The sequence below is a fragment of the Nothoprocta perdicaria genome, unplaced genomic scaffold, assembly GCF_003342845.1.
Source record: "Nothoprocta perdicaria isolate Ctin4 unplaced genomic scaffold, notPer1 scaffold_358, whole genome shotgun sequence".
NCBI classification, from domain to species: Eukaryota; Metazoa; Chordata; class Aves; order Tinamiformes; family Tinamidae; genus Nothoprocta; species Nothoprocta perdicaria.
The window spans coordinates 189,152-208,313 of record NW_020455597.1 but is presented as its reverse complement, the minus strand read 5'-3'; the positions used below and the strand labels follow the sequence as shown (position 1 = coordinate 208,313).

General features: G+C 35.3%; 1 protein-coding gene across 1 annotated transcript in view; it reads right to left on the bottom strand.

The window, feature by feature from the left end:
- ATP11A (ATPase phospholipid transporting 11A) overlaps nt 1-19,162 on the bottom strand; it is a 55,950-nt gene that overhangs the window by 19,833 nt on the left and 16,955 nt on the right. The window contains exons 6-22 of the mRNA XM_026044286.1: nt 18,001-18,129; nt 17,398-17,501; nt 16,187-16,237; nt 14,715-14,779; nt 13,249-13,330; nt 11,841-11,991; nt 10,346-10,543; nt 9,229-9,402; nt 7,744-7,907; nt 7,442-7,513; nt 6,952-7,025; nt 6,593-6,696; nt 5,139-5,320; nt 4,198-4,449; nt 2,480-2,654; nt 834-936; nt 459-604 (exon numbers count right to left, since the gene is read on the bottom strand). Of these exons, the coding sequence (XP_025900071.1) occupies nt 459-604; nt 834-936; nt 2,480-2,654; nt 4,198-4,449; nt 5,139-5,320; nt 6,593-6,696; nt 6,952-7,025; nt 7,442-7,513; nt 7,744-7,907; nt 9,229-9,402; nt 10,346-10,543; nt 11,841-11,991; nt 13,249-13,330; nt 14,715-14,779; nt 16,187-16,237; nt 17,398-17,501; nt 18,001-18,129 (2,226 nt within the window). The remainder of the gene's footprint in view (nt 1-458; nt 605-833; nt 937-2,479; nt 2,655-4,197; nt 4,450-5,138; nt 5,321-6,592; nt 6,697-6,951; nt 7,026-7,441; nt 7,514-7,743; nt 7,908-9,228; nt 9,403-10,345; nt 10,544-11,840; nt 11,992-13,248; nt 13,331-14,714; nt 14,780-16,186; nt 16,238-17,397; nt 17,502-18,000; nt 18,130-19,162) is intronic.

The following is a 19,162-nucleotide window of genomic DNA, read 5'->3' as shown; positions in this document are numbered from 1 at the left end:
GACCTCCTGATTCGTACTTTCATAACTATACATACAGCCAAATACCTAAGCCTTTGAATTATCTTAAGGTTCCTTTCTATAATCTTTCCATGACTTACTGAAAGAACTTGAATTGGATCCCAACATTTAGACATAGACTATCTGAACACGGAGATCCACATTATACATTTTCTCCACCTACACAATCCCATTGAATTTACAGTTAAGAAAATCTAAGTTCTCAAATACTGTTTCCAACATAATTAAAAAGGCCATTATGGAAAGAATCTTGAAGTTACTGAAATTATACAGAACAGTCTTTGCTGGAATTTTTAAGGGAGAAAGACCAAAGAGAAAAGCAAGTTCTACTTTTAATCAKATTAAAGATTACAGAATATATACTGTCATACTATTGACTATACAAACTGCATATACTTAGGTACTACCATGTGAGTTTTTGAGAATAAGCATTGTCTTACCTTATAAAAGAAGTATTGCACAAGTTCAGATATCCTAACATAATAAAAATGCCCATGAACAAGCAACATTTTTTTCAAATGTTTAAATTTAGGTATTGCATAGTCACTGTTTCTCGCYGCCTGACGACCTTCTTTGCCAATGATTCCTTTAAAAAAAAAAAAAGACAAAGCAATGAAACTTTTTAACTAAAGAACTATTCAATATGCTGTGACATTGATTTAACAAGACAGCACCGCAATACCTCGTCAGATACCTGTGGKAAATGCACTAATAGTTTTCTCTAAATGGAGTAATGTGATTCTTTGATTCATAATTGGATGGATTAAATGTTTTTTTCATTTTGTCTCAAATAAAAATCTGAAAAGTACACTTACCTATACCAACATGTGCTTCTAGAATCATACTGACATCATTTGCTCCATCACCAATTGCTAAAGTGATAGGACGCTCCTTTGATAACTTAATCAGTTTTACAATCTGGAAAAGAACTACTGTTAAAAACTCTTCTCTGTGGTGTTGATGGTTTATTTATTTTGCATGAAACAGTATTTAGTGTACAATTTTTGAAAAAAGAGCAACACAGTTACATAAGAAATTCTGTGAAAAAGCATAAAATACAAATAGCCCAATCCAACCACTACACATAAAGACCACAGTGGTGTCTTTGTATCAAAAAATATTTACTACAAATGTAAATTCCTCTTTTAAACACTTTCAAGGTATTTTAAGGTGAGACTGAGTGTTAGAAAAGTGAAGAGATAGACAGTAAAGAGAAATGAAGRAGAAGATATTATTGAGATATTGTTAAATATTGTGCAAGGGCTTTAATAAACTGCTTCCAGAGAAACTTGAAGCTAAAGAYTGATTCTGCTTTCTTAACTATCCTGAATGGTCTTTGTTTTCTGCTTTAAGAAAAGACATAYTAAAAGTTAATTTCCGAATGCACAAGTGACCAAATGCATTTTAAATACAGATGATAACAACAACTTCGCATAAGAATGAACAGCTACTTGCTGCATTTACAACTGGGTCCTTTATGACAAGTCTTTCTCTGCAGACCCAGGAATAATAACAGGACTCCATGTATACCTGAACACTGCTGATACTGAAATGCTCCAAAATTGCATTACAAATGGATCCATTATAAATGATCACCTCTTGTCGACTGCAAATAAGAAATTCTATAAACCTTCTTACAGTTTAAAGAATGCTGGCTAAATACATTTATTTCACTGAGTAAATATCTACTTATCCTGTACCATATGTACCACTGACAGACATAATATTTGAAGAGAAAGAAAGAAGCATAAATTGGAATGTTTTGTTTCWTATATAGGTCTCCAGCTTACACTGAGATGTTTCAGTAATGCAAGGAACTCTTTACTTGCTACAAATCCATATACAACAGTCAAAATGCACTTAAAATTACCAGGTTCACATYTTCTACCTGTATTTTCTCTCATACTTATGTTTAGAAATAGACATAATCATAAAATCCTTAAGGTTGGAAGGGGCCTCTAGAGATCCTCTAGTCCAACTACCCTGCACACGCAAGGGCACCTAGAGCACGTGGCACAGGATTGATTCCAAGTGGGTTTTGAATATCTCCAGCGAAGGAAATATATCAATATATCCTTCTACCATAATAAATAATTCAGGTCTTGTAGTATTAACAGCTAGTGGACTACTATCAGTATTCAAAGCTTGTTAGGTAAAAAAGAAGCAATTAATTTAATTTGTTACATATGTATCAGCATGTACCAACCCCAAAATTTGCAGAGTAACTACATGAACCAAATTTGATTGCACAACAGGGTGCCATTTYAGCATACTATTATCTAAACTGCTTGCCAGGAGACATTCCCCCCTCTTCCTTTCTGTTTTTTTTTATCTTCCATTTTAGAAGATACAAAAGTGAATGTTAAGATTTTTAATGGCCATAAGAAGTYGCACAGAGTATGAACTTTCATTATTTACATAGTTGCACAGCTAACAGGCAAATAAGAAATGAACTGCCCACCTGTGCYTTTTGCAGAGGTGCCATTCGGCAGCACAGCACTGCGCTGCAGTTCCTGCAGATTTCCAGAAAGAGCTCGCGGTAGTTACCAGAGCTCCCATCTTGTCTTGGTTTCATTATTAATGATAATGCTGCTCCATCAATTATTAAACCGTAATCTTGCATATCGGTTGAAAGTCTGCTCAGAAATAAAGCACAAACTAGGAGTCACTGTAAGATTCTCAGACATGTTTTAAATTAGTGGTTGATTCTGTGAAGATTGATTAATGGAAAGATGAGTATGGAACGGTGGAAAGCTAATAAACTTCAAAGGAAATTCCTTWTATACGACTGCTAGCAAAACCTTTTTTAATGCTAATTTACATTGAATATGTTCAGTATATCACCAGTTTGAAGACAGAGATCTGATATCTCAGCGACTGTATCAATGAGTAGGATATAAGCAATGACAGTTTGATCTGGAAGGGCTCAAAGAACTGCAGTTTGGGAATGTGTTGCAGGAAGCATTCCRCATTCCAGAAAATATGGAATAACAATAATGCTTTTCGAGGGTCTATATTTAAGTAAGCGAATTTTGAAGCCATGCTTCAGGACTTGGTGGCCAGGACAGACAGGCCTCCATTTACAGTTGCAGTCACTGCATTTACTGCAGGGACTACATCTGACACAGGTTTACCTGGGCAAGCTGTAAGAAGAGCTGATGTGGGCCCTGCTAGAAGTGCAGCCATCACGGAGCAAAGTGCAGGGTAGCACAAGAAAATATGCTGAAAAAAAGTGGGGTTATGGCCTACCCTGAGTGCTACTGTGTTCTGTAGTGTCCAGAGTAATTAGTTCAAACCTCACTTGCATTTTTCTGCATTATTCAGGCTCAGCAGTGACTGCCGTGTAAGCTCATATTCGGGTTTCTTTGGGCTCTAGTGTCACTGCTCTAAGGATATGCTTATTGTGCTTGGGTATCCAAGAAGCATGGTTTCACCATGACCAACGTTTGTGTGAAAACATCCCATTTACTAAYGTTCTTTAACCTTTTTTAAGCATCTCCAGCTTTATTGGAACAAAGGTAATTTTTAAAAGAGTATAAACTTCTGTAGCCTATATGCAATACTAATTTGCAACCACTTTTTAACATTTAATTATCACTGGCACAAATAGGGCAACACCATTAAKATACCATGGTATTAACCAAAACTTTATTTTTATGAAATTCAGACAATACACTGAATGTTTGACAGATTTTAGTGAAAGGTTTTCAGCCTGACTTTGAATTCCCAGGCAGAATCCTGCTATTTTCTGTGCACATTCCTAAACTCTGGAGGTAAAGACAAGAAAGCCTGATGAACCCATYGTACCTAGGAAATGGGCATTGCACAAGTTAGTCATGTTAAAACACACATTGTAAGATCTGTATGCTTTAAATTAGATGTAGAATAAGTAATATAGAAAGAATAGGGTATAACAAATGCTTGATGTTCCTTTACTACAAATATATTGCACCTGCACATAAAATGTACTAGCTGTTGTAAAATTTGCTTCCATATTAAAAGGGCAAAGCAAATACATGTAGCAAAGGATATTTAATTGCTATGCAATAATTCACACTCTTACAACAGAAACTAAAACCCATTATTTTTCTGCTTTTGAGCTATTATCAAAATCATTTATTTAATCATAAAATGCACACACATTTTTGTCCTGACTTGAAAATTCAAATTTTTTCTTACCCTGAGAAACTATCCCTGGTTAAGCTGCCATTGTGTCTTAGGACAGTTTTGCTTAGGTCAAAAAGCACGTCGTGTAAACTCTGTTCCTCGATTTTCTTTGTGGTCAGCTCGAGTATCTGTGTGTTTCTCCGGAACAGTTTGCAAGCGTAGCAGGTCGCGGCGGCGGTCTCCATTTTGTCTCCTGTCAGAACCCAAACATTAATTCCTGCTTTCTGCAGTGCTTCAATAGTATCAGCAGCTTTTTCTTGTAGTCTGTGGAAGTCAATTAACAACACACATTGACAGATAGTTTGGAAATTAGAAATTCAGAGGTCCTTATTGAAAGCTTTTAGTGAGAAAAGAAAATCCAATAAAAGCTTTCAGCTCTAAGGAGTTTCCATAAGTTGAGAATCTAAATGTAGCTTAAACGACTAGTACATTACAAATAATTAGCTTTGACACTTTCAGAGTATTCAGCGTTTCATCTCTGAGCCTAAAGGACAAGACGTTTCATATGAAAGGCACGCATTAGCATTTTTAGTGCTCTTAGTTAATTAAGTCAAACAGTGGAGTACGGCAGATTGATTAAAGTCACCTCCCTGATTTAATAGACAGTTTTTGACCTCAAGATCTAAGAATTCTTCCTTCACTTCCGGAGGCCTTATTTCATAATTTTATCTCCAAAACCTTTCTCTATTTGCCGTACAAGGTATTATACTAACTGCAAGCAAATGGTTTGAATATACTGATACACATACGTATTGCTATTAAGTTATAAAGTTATGAAGTTTAACTTAGTAAGTTAATGATATGAGATTGATTCAAATAAAGGGATTTGCCTCTAATCAAAAAAAAAAAAAAAACACCAAAAGTTGTAAGAGAGCTCAAACTAGCAGCCATTTGCTTATATATAAACTCTGGACCACGGTAACATCACTAAGCAGTCTCAGACACATACTAACCGATCCTCAACAGCTGTAGCACCAAGTAAAATAAAATCTCTTTCTATCTTCTCATAGGCTTCTGCCAACTTCTTTTCCCTGTCCTGAAGGGCCAGCTTTGCATTCTGAAGCAGCTTATGTGCATTGTAGTACTCCTTCTCCGTGAGCTTCTTATAGGCAACACACAGTGTTCGCAGTCCCTCCTAGAAAATGTAATCAAAACAAACTGTAAAACTCTTCTTGGACCTCTTAACTGGTATTTTTACTCTGGAATATTTGAAAACTYTGCATCATTTCCTCATTAACACGAGGAGTCTCCCTGTTCACCCTCACAGTAAATTATCTAAAAGATGGGTCTGAATGATCCTGTGYTGCGCTCGAAGCAGGTCCAACCTGCACTCCTCCAGAAAAGAAACATCAGTTGAAAAGACTATTTTACAAGCACACAAAACTGAAAAATCTACTAAGTTTTATTTTGATGCCCAGGATTTCACTGCAAAGACTACCACCTCAGTCCAGCTTTCTGTTCCCTTGAAGGGTCAGTCTTTGAGATTAGAGTAAGCAGTAATTCAGCTTTTTATTTTCAGTCACRAAGATTTCTCTCTTGCTAGACATTAGATAAATATGAAATATTAAATACTTCTCTCAGTTTCATTAGCGTCCTTTGCTTCTAAATACCAGACAGCTGTTTCACTAGTAAAGCTTATTGGAGCACTATGCAAAGAATTTTTAAGTTTCACCTTCAAAAAAAAAAAAAAAAAAAAGCAGGTAATACTAAAGATATTTGTTACGTATCTGTAGTAATAATATTTTGCTTTCATTTTGGGTACTGGATAGCAGCAATTTGCAAACTCACTATAATATTCCACTGTGATGGGTTTGTGATTGTTTAGACACCACAAATTTCCGTGTTTTACAACTCCTAATACCACTGTTYAAGTAGAACCAAGCTTTGGATTTCTTCTAAAAGTAACGAGGCAGCTTATATACATTTTTTAGCAAGCAAAAATGTATGCATGAGGATGATACTGGACTGTTTCCCCAAAAGAAGCACATTTGTAGATTAATGTGCTCTAATGAATGACGTTTGTCTTCTGAGAGCTTATAAAGCCATCAAAAGCAAGAAACCACAGGACTGAAAATAGTAATGAGATACTTTTTTTYCCCCACATTTATCATATTCAAAAGCTAATTCAAACTATCACAGTTGTAAACATGCCATTCAAAAATGCTCCCTGCATTCTCTGCTCTCTGTAGATGATCTCTGKCATAACATACAATATTGTATATCTATCTAAGGCATTTGTATCTCACCAGAAATGCCACTGAGAGGATGAGATGCAGGAGAGATTGAAATAGGGGTGTAACACAATCTGCTATGCAGAGAGCCTGTGTGGGCTTTGCTAAAGCAGACTTTTTGACACTGATATTCCACAAGCAGCTTTATGAATGCTTTAAACCTGCTGGAATCTTACCACTGCATTGCGCTCAACTCTGGATCGTATTTGGTCAATTTTGCCTTCTTTAACTCTAGGAAATATGGAAGAATCTGCTCCTTTACAAAAYAGAAATATATCACCTAAAAAAAGACAACATATGGAACTTAAATTGGCTAAAACTCTTTTCATCACTCCCCCACCAAATTACAAAGCTGTTAAAACATGCTTCTTCCAAAATTTGTATAACATTTGCACACATACTGGTACTCAATACCCTTTTTTAACACAGAAAAGTACATAGAACAAGGTAAAAATGAATGAATTCTTTGATAAAACTGAAAGGAATTGAAATGAAGTAAAAACATCTAGCAGGAAACAGAATCTGATAGTCCTACCTGTTGAGGATTTAACAATTACACTCATTCGCCGTCTCACAGAATCAAAACTCAAAACTTCTAACAATTCAAACCTGAAAAAGGAAAAAAAAGCCATATTTTTTGAACAATTATTTTTTGAAAAAGTTTTCTTTTGCAGAAATCTAAATGGTTGCTGAYGTTAGGGAACACATTACAACTTCAGGCATACAGAATAATACACAATTGCTAGCATGGAAATTATTGTTTCAGGGAATATTTAGTACTATGGAATATGGAACTATTCCATATTTTCTTATTGTATATGCTTTCAAACTGGCACACTAAGTGAAAATATAAAACTACAGAGTTCTATTCTCAAATTCAAAATACCAGAAGACTATTATTTTTCCTATTAAAATTTCTGTACAATTCTGAATATTCTGAATTACTAATTAATGTTTAGGGAGAGAATAATTTATCAAGCACACCTTCCTTAGTCCCAGTCTGTCTGTATTCTGTAACCACTCACCTCTCTAAGGCATTTTCCCGATTTAAAATTTCCATAAAATTGTCCTTCAGCCTTAGGTAGGTGTAACCGAGTCTACAAAATGAAGCAGATATTAAGAGGATAAGTAAAGCAGACAATTATCCCATCTAGTATGTCATAAAGATTTAAGACTGAGCTTATCTTCTCAAACAACATATTTTTATTTGATTCATGACTATGAATAATCACAAAAAATTATGTTTGCTATTAGGATTTCTATGTTGTCATTTCTGTACTTCAGTGCTCAGTTCTCCCATTAAAAATGTGTAATCACACACACCTACCTTTGTATTCCCTCAACTAAGGCAACTTCGTCAGGTGATGATGATATATATATGCAGGACCTTCTTGAGAGCTGGTTTTTCTTTAATCCATCTACACTGTCATCATCTTTTACCTGAACAGTGTGGCAAAGACAAAGGGCTCGGAAAAACAGTTCCTCTCTCTCCTAATAAATAAAAGAAATGACTGTGATTAAGTGTGATATCTGTTAAGCATTCCTTTGAAAGCCTTTCTTCTTTTTTTGGAGGTTGAGCATTGTCGCTCATTACTACTGTTTATTGTTAGCCATGCAGCTGGTGCCAGAAAGGACAGTGCTCTTTTTCCTCCTCTGAGTTTGCTAGACRTGGCTCACGAGCCCTTTTTCTTTATTTTTGTTTAAAAGTTAACTGCTTGTATTAAATACTACCCAAGATACCATCCTAGGAGTCTTGAATCGAGACTGAGGGACAGAAGGTCTTGGAGCAAGGGCAGGTTTCAACGGGTCTACAGACTTCATTGTCTCACACAGCCTGAACATCCCTTGGTGTTCATCCACCCAGCTCCTTCTAGAAAGCAGCAGAGCGTTTCGTAATGACAGCTGACCATTTTGGGGTTCCAGCTTGGAAATCACACCAAAAAGAGATCTGTATTGCACGGATGTATATGGACTGTGTTCTACCTGTTATCTTTGTTTGAATCATATTCTTCTGTGCTGTTCAGTGCTACCTGTATCATTACATTTCCAAGGTGAAAACTCCACTATGTTTCTTGGGGTCATGTTCTCAGGGTTGAGAACTGCCAGGCTGTTGAATTCAACAACATATTTCAAGAGGCTTTATTTTGCCATGATAAAGGATATATGTGATTGGAGTCAGTTTTAACTTATTTTAACAAGTTATTGTCCTGTGGCTTTGGTTATCTTGCACATTCACACTTCTTAGTTATTAATGTGCCATTTCTCCTTAAACTTGAGCTAGATGACTTCCCTTAACAACGCCACAGTGTGCACACGTTGTGTGTAGTGCATTTCCAATGCAGTGATATTAAGTCACATTTAAAAGTAAATTAATTTGACCACAACTCATTCTCCGACCACGTATTCATTCAATGACGGCTCAGTAAGTCTTTGCATTGGGCGATAATTTCTTCCCTTCATCATTTTCCCATCTTGCTTTCCCTATCGCAGCTAATGTAAAATAGAAACCAGATATTCCATAACTTCATGTATTAACCAGAGAAAGTTTAGGAATTTTGTATTTGATTTTATTCCATCTACTGCTGCATTAAGTGGAATCTTTTTGGGAAATTTCTTGCTAAGCATATTCACTTTTAGTGTGAACTAGGATCAGAAAATGTTTATGCTGTAATGTATTTCCCACACATATCTACTTTACTTACTGAAATTCAAGGATGTTATATTCCTAACATTCCCATCACCAGCATATTTCAATATTTAGGTTTCATTGTAAAAAGACCACAAATTAAGAACCTAGAAAGAGTCATCTTACTTTTCCACTTCCTCCTGGAGAAGAATCAATCATATCAATGCCTGTACAATCGTGGAGAATTTGGCCATTGCAAATTACATGTGGAACATAAACATGCCCTTCAATACAGCATTCTATGAATTCCATATTGTTCTCTGTTAATGTTCCTGTTTTATCTGTGAAGACATACTCAACCTGCAAATGAGTAAAATTAAAACCAACAGGAATATGAATAGAGATTTTCCAAGGTCTCTTAACGTAACTAAATTACTGTGTTATACTTTTCTTTAAAGACCGTTATTGAGGCTCTTTCCAAAGAGGAAAACAACAGTTTCTCTTGGGGAGCCCCCTTTCACAGAAACGTGGGTACCAGAAGATTTTATAAAACAAGAGTATCAGCAAAGCATCTTTTGCCTGATAACACCTACAAATCCTGCTTTACCTACTTACACTCTGCTCTCATGCTTCTTTTTGATATTGAATGTCTTACTTGATCAATGTCAAATGCTTATGGAAACAAAATGCACACAAATGCCATTTGGCAGGGGCCAATATTTAATGMACATCTGATCAGTTACTGATTAGTTATTGTAGGGTAAAGCCATAACAGTCCCTAGTGGTCGTGACTGTAGTGATGACTCACTACAGTTATCTTAGCATAAATGAAGACTATGAAGAAATGCATTCATTGTTTGTATTGCCACCTGTCCTGAAACTAGCCCTTTTGCCCCAAAATACATTTTAAAATTCATTTTCTCTTTTACAATAAACATTGTAAAATGTTTACATTTACAAATATTCTCTATTACAATATCAATCAAGGGTAACAAAAGCAAAAATTTGCATATCAGGTCAAGATTCAGGTTTTCTAAATACAGAACACTAAAAATAGCAACCTTCTGGGAAAGGAGACAATGGATCATTCATTCCGTTGGAATAAATTTGTACTAAACTCAGTTTAGTCGCACAGAAAGAGTGTTTATCCATCTGACTTTTACTCTAATAAAAGTTAGATGTTGACACAATATCCTTCTATAGTCAATGGAGAGAAAGTGTTATTTTCTTGAAGTTATTACATTCTACTAGCACAGTTATTTATCCAATTTATTGTCAGTTATATATTTTTGACTAAATTTACCTGTCCTAACTCCTCATTGAGGTCAGAAGTATTCACCAGTGGTCCTTCCCCTGTGTCCTCATCAAACATTTCCTCATCCCATGTAAGGAAATAAGAACCAAGAAATTTCTGCATTTCCACAGTGACATACATGGATACAGGAATAATGTAGTTGAAAAGAACCATGAACGCAAGGAAATCTGTAAAAGCTCGAAGAAACTGCCGACAAAACGAGAAGAAACAAATATTAAYTTTCATGTATTATCAAAAATTCAAAGTCATTACATACACTTGCAAATTAATGTTTCTAATAACTTTCAGACAGTAAGTGATGCCATKCACAGCTCCGAGTTTGGCTGTGACAAGACTTGAATGCCTTTAATACAGGTAATGATTTATGTGAGTCATAAAAATCGAAACTTTTCATTCTAAGTTTTAATTTTGTATTCCTCTACAGAAATACAGCTGGAGAGTATGGTTACACATTATTATTGTAAAGCTCTAGAGCAACTGAAGTGAGTGACTGTATGCTACTAACAACTTCATGTGAACATGGAAAGCAATAGAATTTGTATGCACTGACCATAAGAAACAGAAGCACAATAATGAATAATGCAAGGAATACTAGATTTCACARACTTCAGGCGCTTTTCATTAATCAAATAAAGGAGCTTCCTCTCCCCATACCAGTGCAAGTAGAGTGTGTACAAGTAACTAGGCTAGAGAAGGCTTCTCACTGGCAGAGACTGGCTGGAGATTCAGCCAGACTGCTGGGCAGGCCCAACAGTGTTACCAGTGCTAGTGACTAACCTCTAACATGCCTCGCTCCTCTGTGTTCATGAGGCATCTGGAGTCAAGAAGGAACTTTCCCTCCATTTCCCCCTTTCCAAATTGAGAATATTTACTGCAGTAACATTATGCCTTCTGTAAATGTGGGCTCATTTCATTACGTAGGACCACCAGGGTATTGTTGCCTGACTAACTCCTTGCCCCCCCCCCCCCCCCCCCATTTCAGAGACTGGCTACTCTCCTGGTTTCCAGAGGTGTCACTCTGCAGCAAGCCAGAGTCATAGGGTTATAGCAAACAATAGGGTTATAGCAAACAATAAACTTCTGAAGGGTATGTTCCGGCATATGGGGAAGTGGTGGGCAATTCCTATAGCAGATTCTTTTAAATAAATAACTGTTATATGACTACCATTAGTTATGGGATTCTTTACAGTCTATACTTCTCTGAAAAAATGTTCTGGTTTTATTTAGTACCTGMCATCAATGTCAGGAAATCTCAAAATATTTCCATATATTTTTTATACCAAWTCAAAAACATTTAGATATTATTTTCTCTTCACTTAAATTAGCACACATAACTTAAAAGACTTCCCAAATACACTGGCTCCACTGTTACCAAAAAGAGTGATGTTTCAAGACTGGTAAGCACTCTCTATAAACTTTTCAGCGGGTTTATTATGAATATAGAGTTTAGTGAAACTTTCTTGATATTTTATTTTTTCCATACCAGATTTCTTTTCCTTTCTGACTCCGTTTTCTGATTATACCATGGCTCATCCCGAAATGGCTCACTCTGCCACACATACTTCAGAACAGTATTTATTAGTGCTTTACTGATTAGAATACAGAGGTATACAATAAGGAATACATTCATTGATCTAAAAAAAAAAAAAAAAAAGGAAAAAGCAATTAGTACATTAACAACAGAGTTTATAAAAAACGTTCATACCTGTATTCCATTCTTCAAAACATTTGCTAAGAGTCTAGCAATGCTTTGAAGTTAAGTAACTTTTCTACAGCGCTTTTCCAATGGAGAGCAATATTATTGAGGACCACTTTCTACTTAAAATGCTAACTGCTCTAAGTACACGTGAAATGTGTGTTAGACATTACCAGATCTGCTACATTCGTGAAAACAACAGTACAGATGGAGTCATAAGTGAATGACTGGGCTTGTATCAATAGACATTATTATGCCATTTCCCTGAACCAAGAATGAAAACATTTGCATAAGCACTTTTTATAGAAATATAACTGCACCTAGAACATTGTGCCATGTACCTGAAATGCTTTAAATGTTTCTAGACTGACCTAACAAAAGAAAGAGCAAGAACACTTCACATTTAAGATGAACCTTAAATTAATGCTGGGCATGAACTAAAAGCCCTGGGTTATGCACTGCTAGCAACAGGAAGAGATAAATCATCACTGTCCAGCTGCTGTGCAAGGGAAGAGCTATCAGCTGCTCGCTACCATTTGTCTTAATTGCTGATATCATTTTTTTCCAAAGGGCTGGTCAGCTTCCTCTGATCTGATGATGTCAAATAGTAGAGCAGAAAATAATCCTATCTATTTTTAAAGACAAGCAACCCATGTCAGCTCATCCCTTGAGGATGGAAGGGTCTTCCTTTCCCATCATCTTGTGCTTAAATAAAAGTTTTTATTTTAGCTAAAACATGTCAAATCTCCCAAAAATAGGCTTTTTGTTACTGCAGTTGGTCCAAACTGAAGTGCACCGAAAGAGTTATTTTTACCAAACTCAATATTTAATTGTAAGGAAAGGAAGGTTAAGATATTAAAGGAGATTATCTGGCAAACTCCCAGTAGGCAAGCTCCAATCAATACTAGTCCTCCTGAAGACTAGGAAAGTCCTCTGGAATATATCTTATATTAAAAAGGTAAGCATCACAATATGTTCTTTAATATAAAATAATTTAGGAACAAGAACCTCACTTTATATGGTGTCATATTTATGTCACAAGAAACACAGAAATACAAGAATATTAAGTTCTTCTACCTCTCTTTTACTTTAGCCAACAAAAGATATACTGTTAGTAAAATGCAAATATCCCCTCTTTTTTCCCCTGAAGCAAACACTCGTCTTCCACCCCTAAAACAAATATTAGAAATTTTACTTTTCTACAGCAGATCGTTTCTGTGATTTTGACTGGTAATTTAGAGCCATCTTAGTTTCCATGCCGGTGTATATAGCAACACCTAAAATGAGAAAACCTACTTTAATAAAGATTACACAGTACATTTAATAAAAGCACAGCTCACTAGATAGTTATACCATATTACTTCTCTAAGTCTGTACGGTCTGAAGAAAAAGAAGACAGATCTGGATGATACTAAAAAATTAAAATTGGTTTTAATATTTTGATGCTTAGGGGATAATATTAAAGAGCATTTCTATCCCATTCTAGATTCATAGTTGCAATTTATAGAATGTTCTCTGATATGTATCAAAGCCAAACCAAACATGGCCTTCAAATAAACCATCCAGGCTTTCTAAGCTCTTTTTGAATGTATGCCATAGTTTAAGCATATATTGAATTTTATTTCACAGCCTACCACTTCCATTCTAAACTTAGTGACTTTGCTCTCTTCAGGAAAATCTATTCATTCATGAAAAGATACATCTCTTTTAACAATACAGATTGGAAACTAAACCTCAGAAGATTAAATAACAACTAAAATCAGSTGTAAATTTTGGAAGTGTATGGGGCTGGGGTAATGGCAATTTTAAAACTACCCTCTGAAATTTTATGGAAATACTTGCTACAAACTAAGTATATTATTTCATCTATTTTAGATGCCATTTAAAAGCAGAGAGCAAATCTAAAAGAATAAACACGCTTTATACTATTTTTGGAAAAGAGTTACAAGATGTTGATATTCTAGGCAGAGTCGCTATTTATGCCCTTCATTCATTGAGAAGGAGGTTATATATGATATCAAATGCCCCTGATTTGTATCYTCATCTCTTTTGTTCCCAGCAAAGAGTAGCTTGGGAGGAGCAATGGAACTACTACTCCCAAGAGGTCTTCTTGAAGAACGTAGTTAACTCCATGGTTTCTGTTCCTGCTAAAATATTCAAAATTTGCCATGGAAGCAAGAGGCTTCATACACAGAATACACTATCTAGAGGAAAAACTAATTTTGAGTCTGGAATGGTTTACATTGATTTTTTTTTTTTGATCAGCTATATGTGTATTTCGTTAGAATCTGTCTGCTTTGACATTCGTTTAACATTTTGAGAGTCAACATTTACTAACAGGCTCGTTAAGCACTACTGGGAGAACACTTTAATTCACATTGTTCAAAAGATATATGGTGACATGAAAAATTTAAGACATCTTCATTAATCTTTGAAAATTAAACCATAAATCTCMACTCCCTGAAATCCCAGTGTCATTGGCATTGTATATCAATTATAGCTGCTATTCTGTAATAATGGCAACAGCAAATCTTGTAAAAAAATGTAAATCAAAAGAAACAATAGAAATTGTTTGCTCAGTAATAATTCTAGACTTTTAGCCTTTCTTGGTGATCACTGATGGCTGCAGAAAACATTTAAATAGTCAATCTAAATACTTACCAAAGATTTTTTCTGTATTCTTTAAAGTGGCTCCTCTAAGAAGCAGATTTTCAGATCCTAATGGCCTGTGAAAGGTAAGTATTACCAAGTATAAACACTTACAAAGAGAAAACAGACCTTAACAGAATCCATTTAAAATGGAAAACAATTAAACAATTAATTTTATTCTGGGTAACAAAATTAGTACTTATAGGCTAAATAGAAAGTCTGAAAGTGAAAGTTAAAAATTTATATGTAGATGTTTAACATTAAGCTCACAATATCACAATTGTACTAGCAATCTCACTTTCCAATATGTTGAGAAGATCACAGATTTAATTTCTTTTCAGTATTTAGGGTGAATCCATCTCAATACCAAACCATATGTTTAGTTACCTAAAAATAAAAACTCTCATCTTAGTAGAAAGGTGCATATTTGTGAAAATATTGGTTCAAATGTTTTTAGGTTTATGCATGGTAGCAATACTTATTAACAACAATATACTGCCTGTATTATTTTTATTAAATGTTGTTATACAATGTACTTACTATATACATTTGAATGCATAAAGACATAGGTAAAATAATTTATTGAAAATAAGAGGAATTAGTTTAAAGATGCCATGCAATTTAAAATAATAACTGTATGTCAACATAAACYACCATAGGACCACTTTGTAGGTACAGAGCATGCAGAACTCCTTGGCTGACATAGTAAACTACTGCCAGGCTCTATTTATACAGTAATGGAAAAAAAAGCAAGAAATARCCTCATTATTTTTGGATGTTATTCAAGTTTTCTTGCAGTACAGAAAACATTGATCAAAAAACAAAAACCCTAGGGGCCATAATCTTGATGTAGAACATGAAAGCAGTTCCATTAACACCAATGAAATGTTTTGTATGAATGATTGGGGTCATAAGACATTATGCATCAATACAGTAAAAAATACCAATTGTTCTAAGAGTGCTATGCAAGGAATACAAGCTTTAGGGACACAGTTTTATTCTTCTTCCTTCACTGTGTTCTATACAGACCAGTCTATCACTGGTTTTGATCAAAAAGGGCATTTTTTTCTACTTTTCCTTCTTCCCTCTCCCACTCAAGTTCATTCCCAAATAACTTGATTGGGACATGAAACAGAACAGCCCCAAACAGCTGAGAGCTGCATGACAGAGACCCTCGCACTCCTTCACAGTGCGGTCCTGCCTCCTGAGGGAGCGATGGCACTGGTGCATTTCCTTCCTCCTCCTCGTTAACCGAGAAAGGAAGCTGCTCATCTAAAGACAAATTTAGGGAAAGAATATTCTTAGCAGGATGGAGTTATTTCCCATATTCTGAGGCTCTGGATATAATTCAAGAGAGAAGCCTTTCCCTTCTCTTCTTTGCTGATAGAGACCACATCCTAGGCAGAAACTGATAAATGATACTGATACATATTACATCCTAAAAATGTTGATATGCTGTGTAAAACAATCTGCATCTTACTAACCTTGCAGTAGGCTCATTCCTATCATGGTAAACATTTATTCGACCAACAAATCTGTAAAGGAAAAACAGAAGTAGTTTAGTAGCAAAGCTTATCATATAGGTATGTCCCAAAACTTTAATTTTTTATCATGTAGATTACAAAGACATGTAATTCTCTCTACATAGATATATACAAAAACACACATATGCAAATATAAAAAGAAAGCAAATTACTTTCACTTTAAAACTCACTTTAAAAATCTTTAAGAAGAATATGTGAATATGGATTGAGAAGTATTTTATTCAAGTATTCATCACCCAAGAAATAAACTAAAAGGAATTCTTGTATTTGGATAATATATATTCAGTGCTACACTTGTGACAATGTGATTAGAATCCATTATAAAGTATACAACAGAATTTAAAACAAATCAAAACAAAAGCATAAAGCAAATAGGCAGTTTTCCCTCTGAGTAACTGTAAGTACATTTAACTATACTTCAAATGACAAGTAAATAAAAGTGAATGTCTCAAACCATAAGAGGTAAGTCTCACTGCGGAGTAAACTGCAGAGAGTTCTATTATTCCATTATTCCATTATTACGGAAGTGAAACTCTCATGTTCAGAGGATAGTGACCTACTTGTAGACAGGATGCCAAGCAGGAGGAAACACAAGAGAGTACWGCCATATGTAAAGACACTTCAAATCTGATAATGAAGCCTCATGATATAAAGGGGCTCTGTGCCTTTGTAAGAAAAAAAAAAAAAAATCCAGCACAGGACATCTGCTCTGCTCCTGTAATCWATCTGAATTCAGCTGGAGTTCAAGATACCTAAACACCCCATTCTTAAGGCATGCAGTTAAAATGCACTGCTAAGTCGGCCCTATGGCCCTTCAAATAAGAAGCCTGAGATGTCTTCTTTCTCCTGCCTGTTACCATATAAGGGCAGATGGGATAGCCCGAGATTCCTCAGAATGCCAGGCAACTGTCCGTATCTGCCAGAGAAGTGCTCTCTAAATTTACTTTTAGCTGTGCTTCGGGTTTCTCCTAGCAATATGAACCAAAGTGCCCTCGGGAGCCTTGAGGGGACTCTGGCAGGAAGCTGATGGATAATGTGATTTGAGTCTACCCTGGGATCACGGAAACTCAGTCAGGAGCTCTTCGTGAAGACACTGTTACAATGTACTGGTGGGATTCCTTAAAGGAAACAGGTAGGAACTATTTTCTTACTTATAAAGGTCAGGCTGAGGTTGTTCACATTCAATGGTAGCATGTAGTGCATCAATTTCTTGCTCATTGTGAAATGCCTTTGTATCTTGAACAGCATAGTAAGTCTGGAATGGATAGAAAGGTGTAAATAAGATARAAGAGTAATGATGCATACAAGATACCAATCTGCAGATACTCTTACTTCACTCTAACTTCAGTTCAGTGTGAAGTACATTTACTAGCTTCTACATAAGACTTCCTACTTCAAATAAGATACAACCTTAAATGTTTTTCTTTTGGCACCTTTTTACATTAAATGTATGAATTCTTGCAATGTCTCACAAACGAGCCATCCATCAAAGCACATAAATACAAGAGAGGCTTGTGTGTTATCTCTGTMATCTGCATGCCTATATTGGGCACAGGCAAAACCACAAAACCTGTCCTAAACTTCTCCTGAAACAATGTAATGTTAAGAGAAATTAAGAATTTAACTGGTAGAAATTTAAATTACACAGGTGAGTATGTCTGCTTGCACATCTATGCATGAAGTTGTAATATATTTTCTGTAAAAAGTTAAACGACAACTTTGATCTAAAAAGAAAATGCATAACATTTTATTACTTTATGACTGGATTCACCATCCAAACTAGCTGTTGTAACAAAACAGGTTCCATCCCCTCTACTACTTGATAGAAATATTAAGTCACAAGGGAAAGTTTCATCTTCTTTCACCATCACAATATCTCCAACCTAAGGGGAAAAAGAAATGTTATTTATGTAAACAAAAGCCCAAATTTCAGATTTAAAGAACAAAATTCCACAATTCTAGGCTTATTCAGGTATCTTTAAAACTCATCAATTCTATTTACACTAGGATTTACCACAGGAGTAATGAACTACAGAGGTTTTCTCTCAAAACCAGAATTCCACATCCTGTGGAATGAATGAGAGGATTACTATGTACTGTCTTTCCTCCAAGGATCTCAGCTCATTTTATAGGTGRTGTCTTCTTACGTTTTATAACATTGTTTGAGATGTGGAAAATACTACTGTCACATTAAGGACACATGCAACAAAAACCCTTCTTTCAAAAGGAGCTTGAGGTTTGAGCTACTCTCCTTGACTCTTAAGGATAAGCATCAAGCTCATTCAGTTATTGATACCTAAAGATTTCCCTTTGCACACAGATGTTTGCCATGCCTGCCTCACCTCGTTTTGTTCCTTAAAATATGATCTCTGAAAAGGAGCAAATGAGAAATGTAGAAAATATAGGTAATGAATGAATTAATATTAATTTAATAAATGAATCAATTAATACAAATTCCAATTTTTATTGGGATGGATAACTGTTGAGGCAGACACATGTAGAATTGAGCCTGTGATTTCTTAATTACTTTTTATTACTTGGAAAGCCAAGGCAGAAGCTGTCACACTCRCAGGAAAAATTCAAAGCAGGAAGGCTGTGAATACTGTAGAACTACTTATGTTTGCTAGGGCAAAACAGAAAAAGATATCCCTAACAAAGATTTTAGAAATAAATAATAAGAAAATGTCTATCAGTTTTGCTGAGTTCTAAAAATAAATAAAGATGCCAAGTCCACCTGCTCACAAAAAAAAATACAGAAATTGATTTTTGAAAATAGCCTTCAAAGAAGATATTTAGAGGAACTCAGAAGCCAAGTATAGAGGCTMTCATCTGACAGGCAATGCAGAAAGTATTCTGAATGTGTTGTTGTTTTGCTACAAGAAATAGTGATAGGTTTCTATAAGATAATTAGGCTTA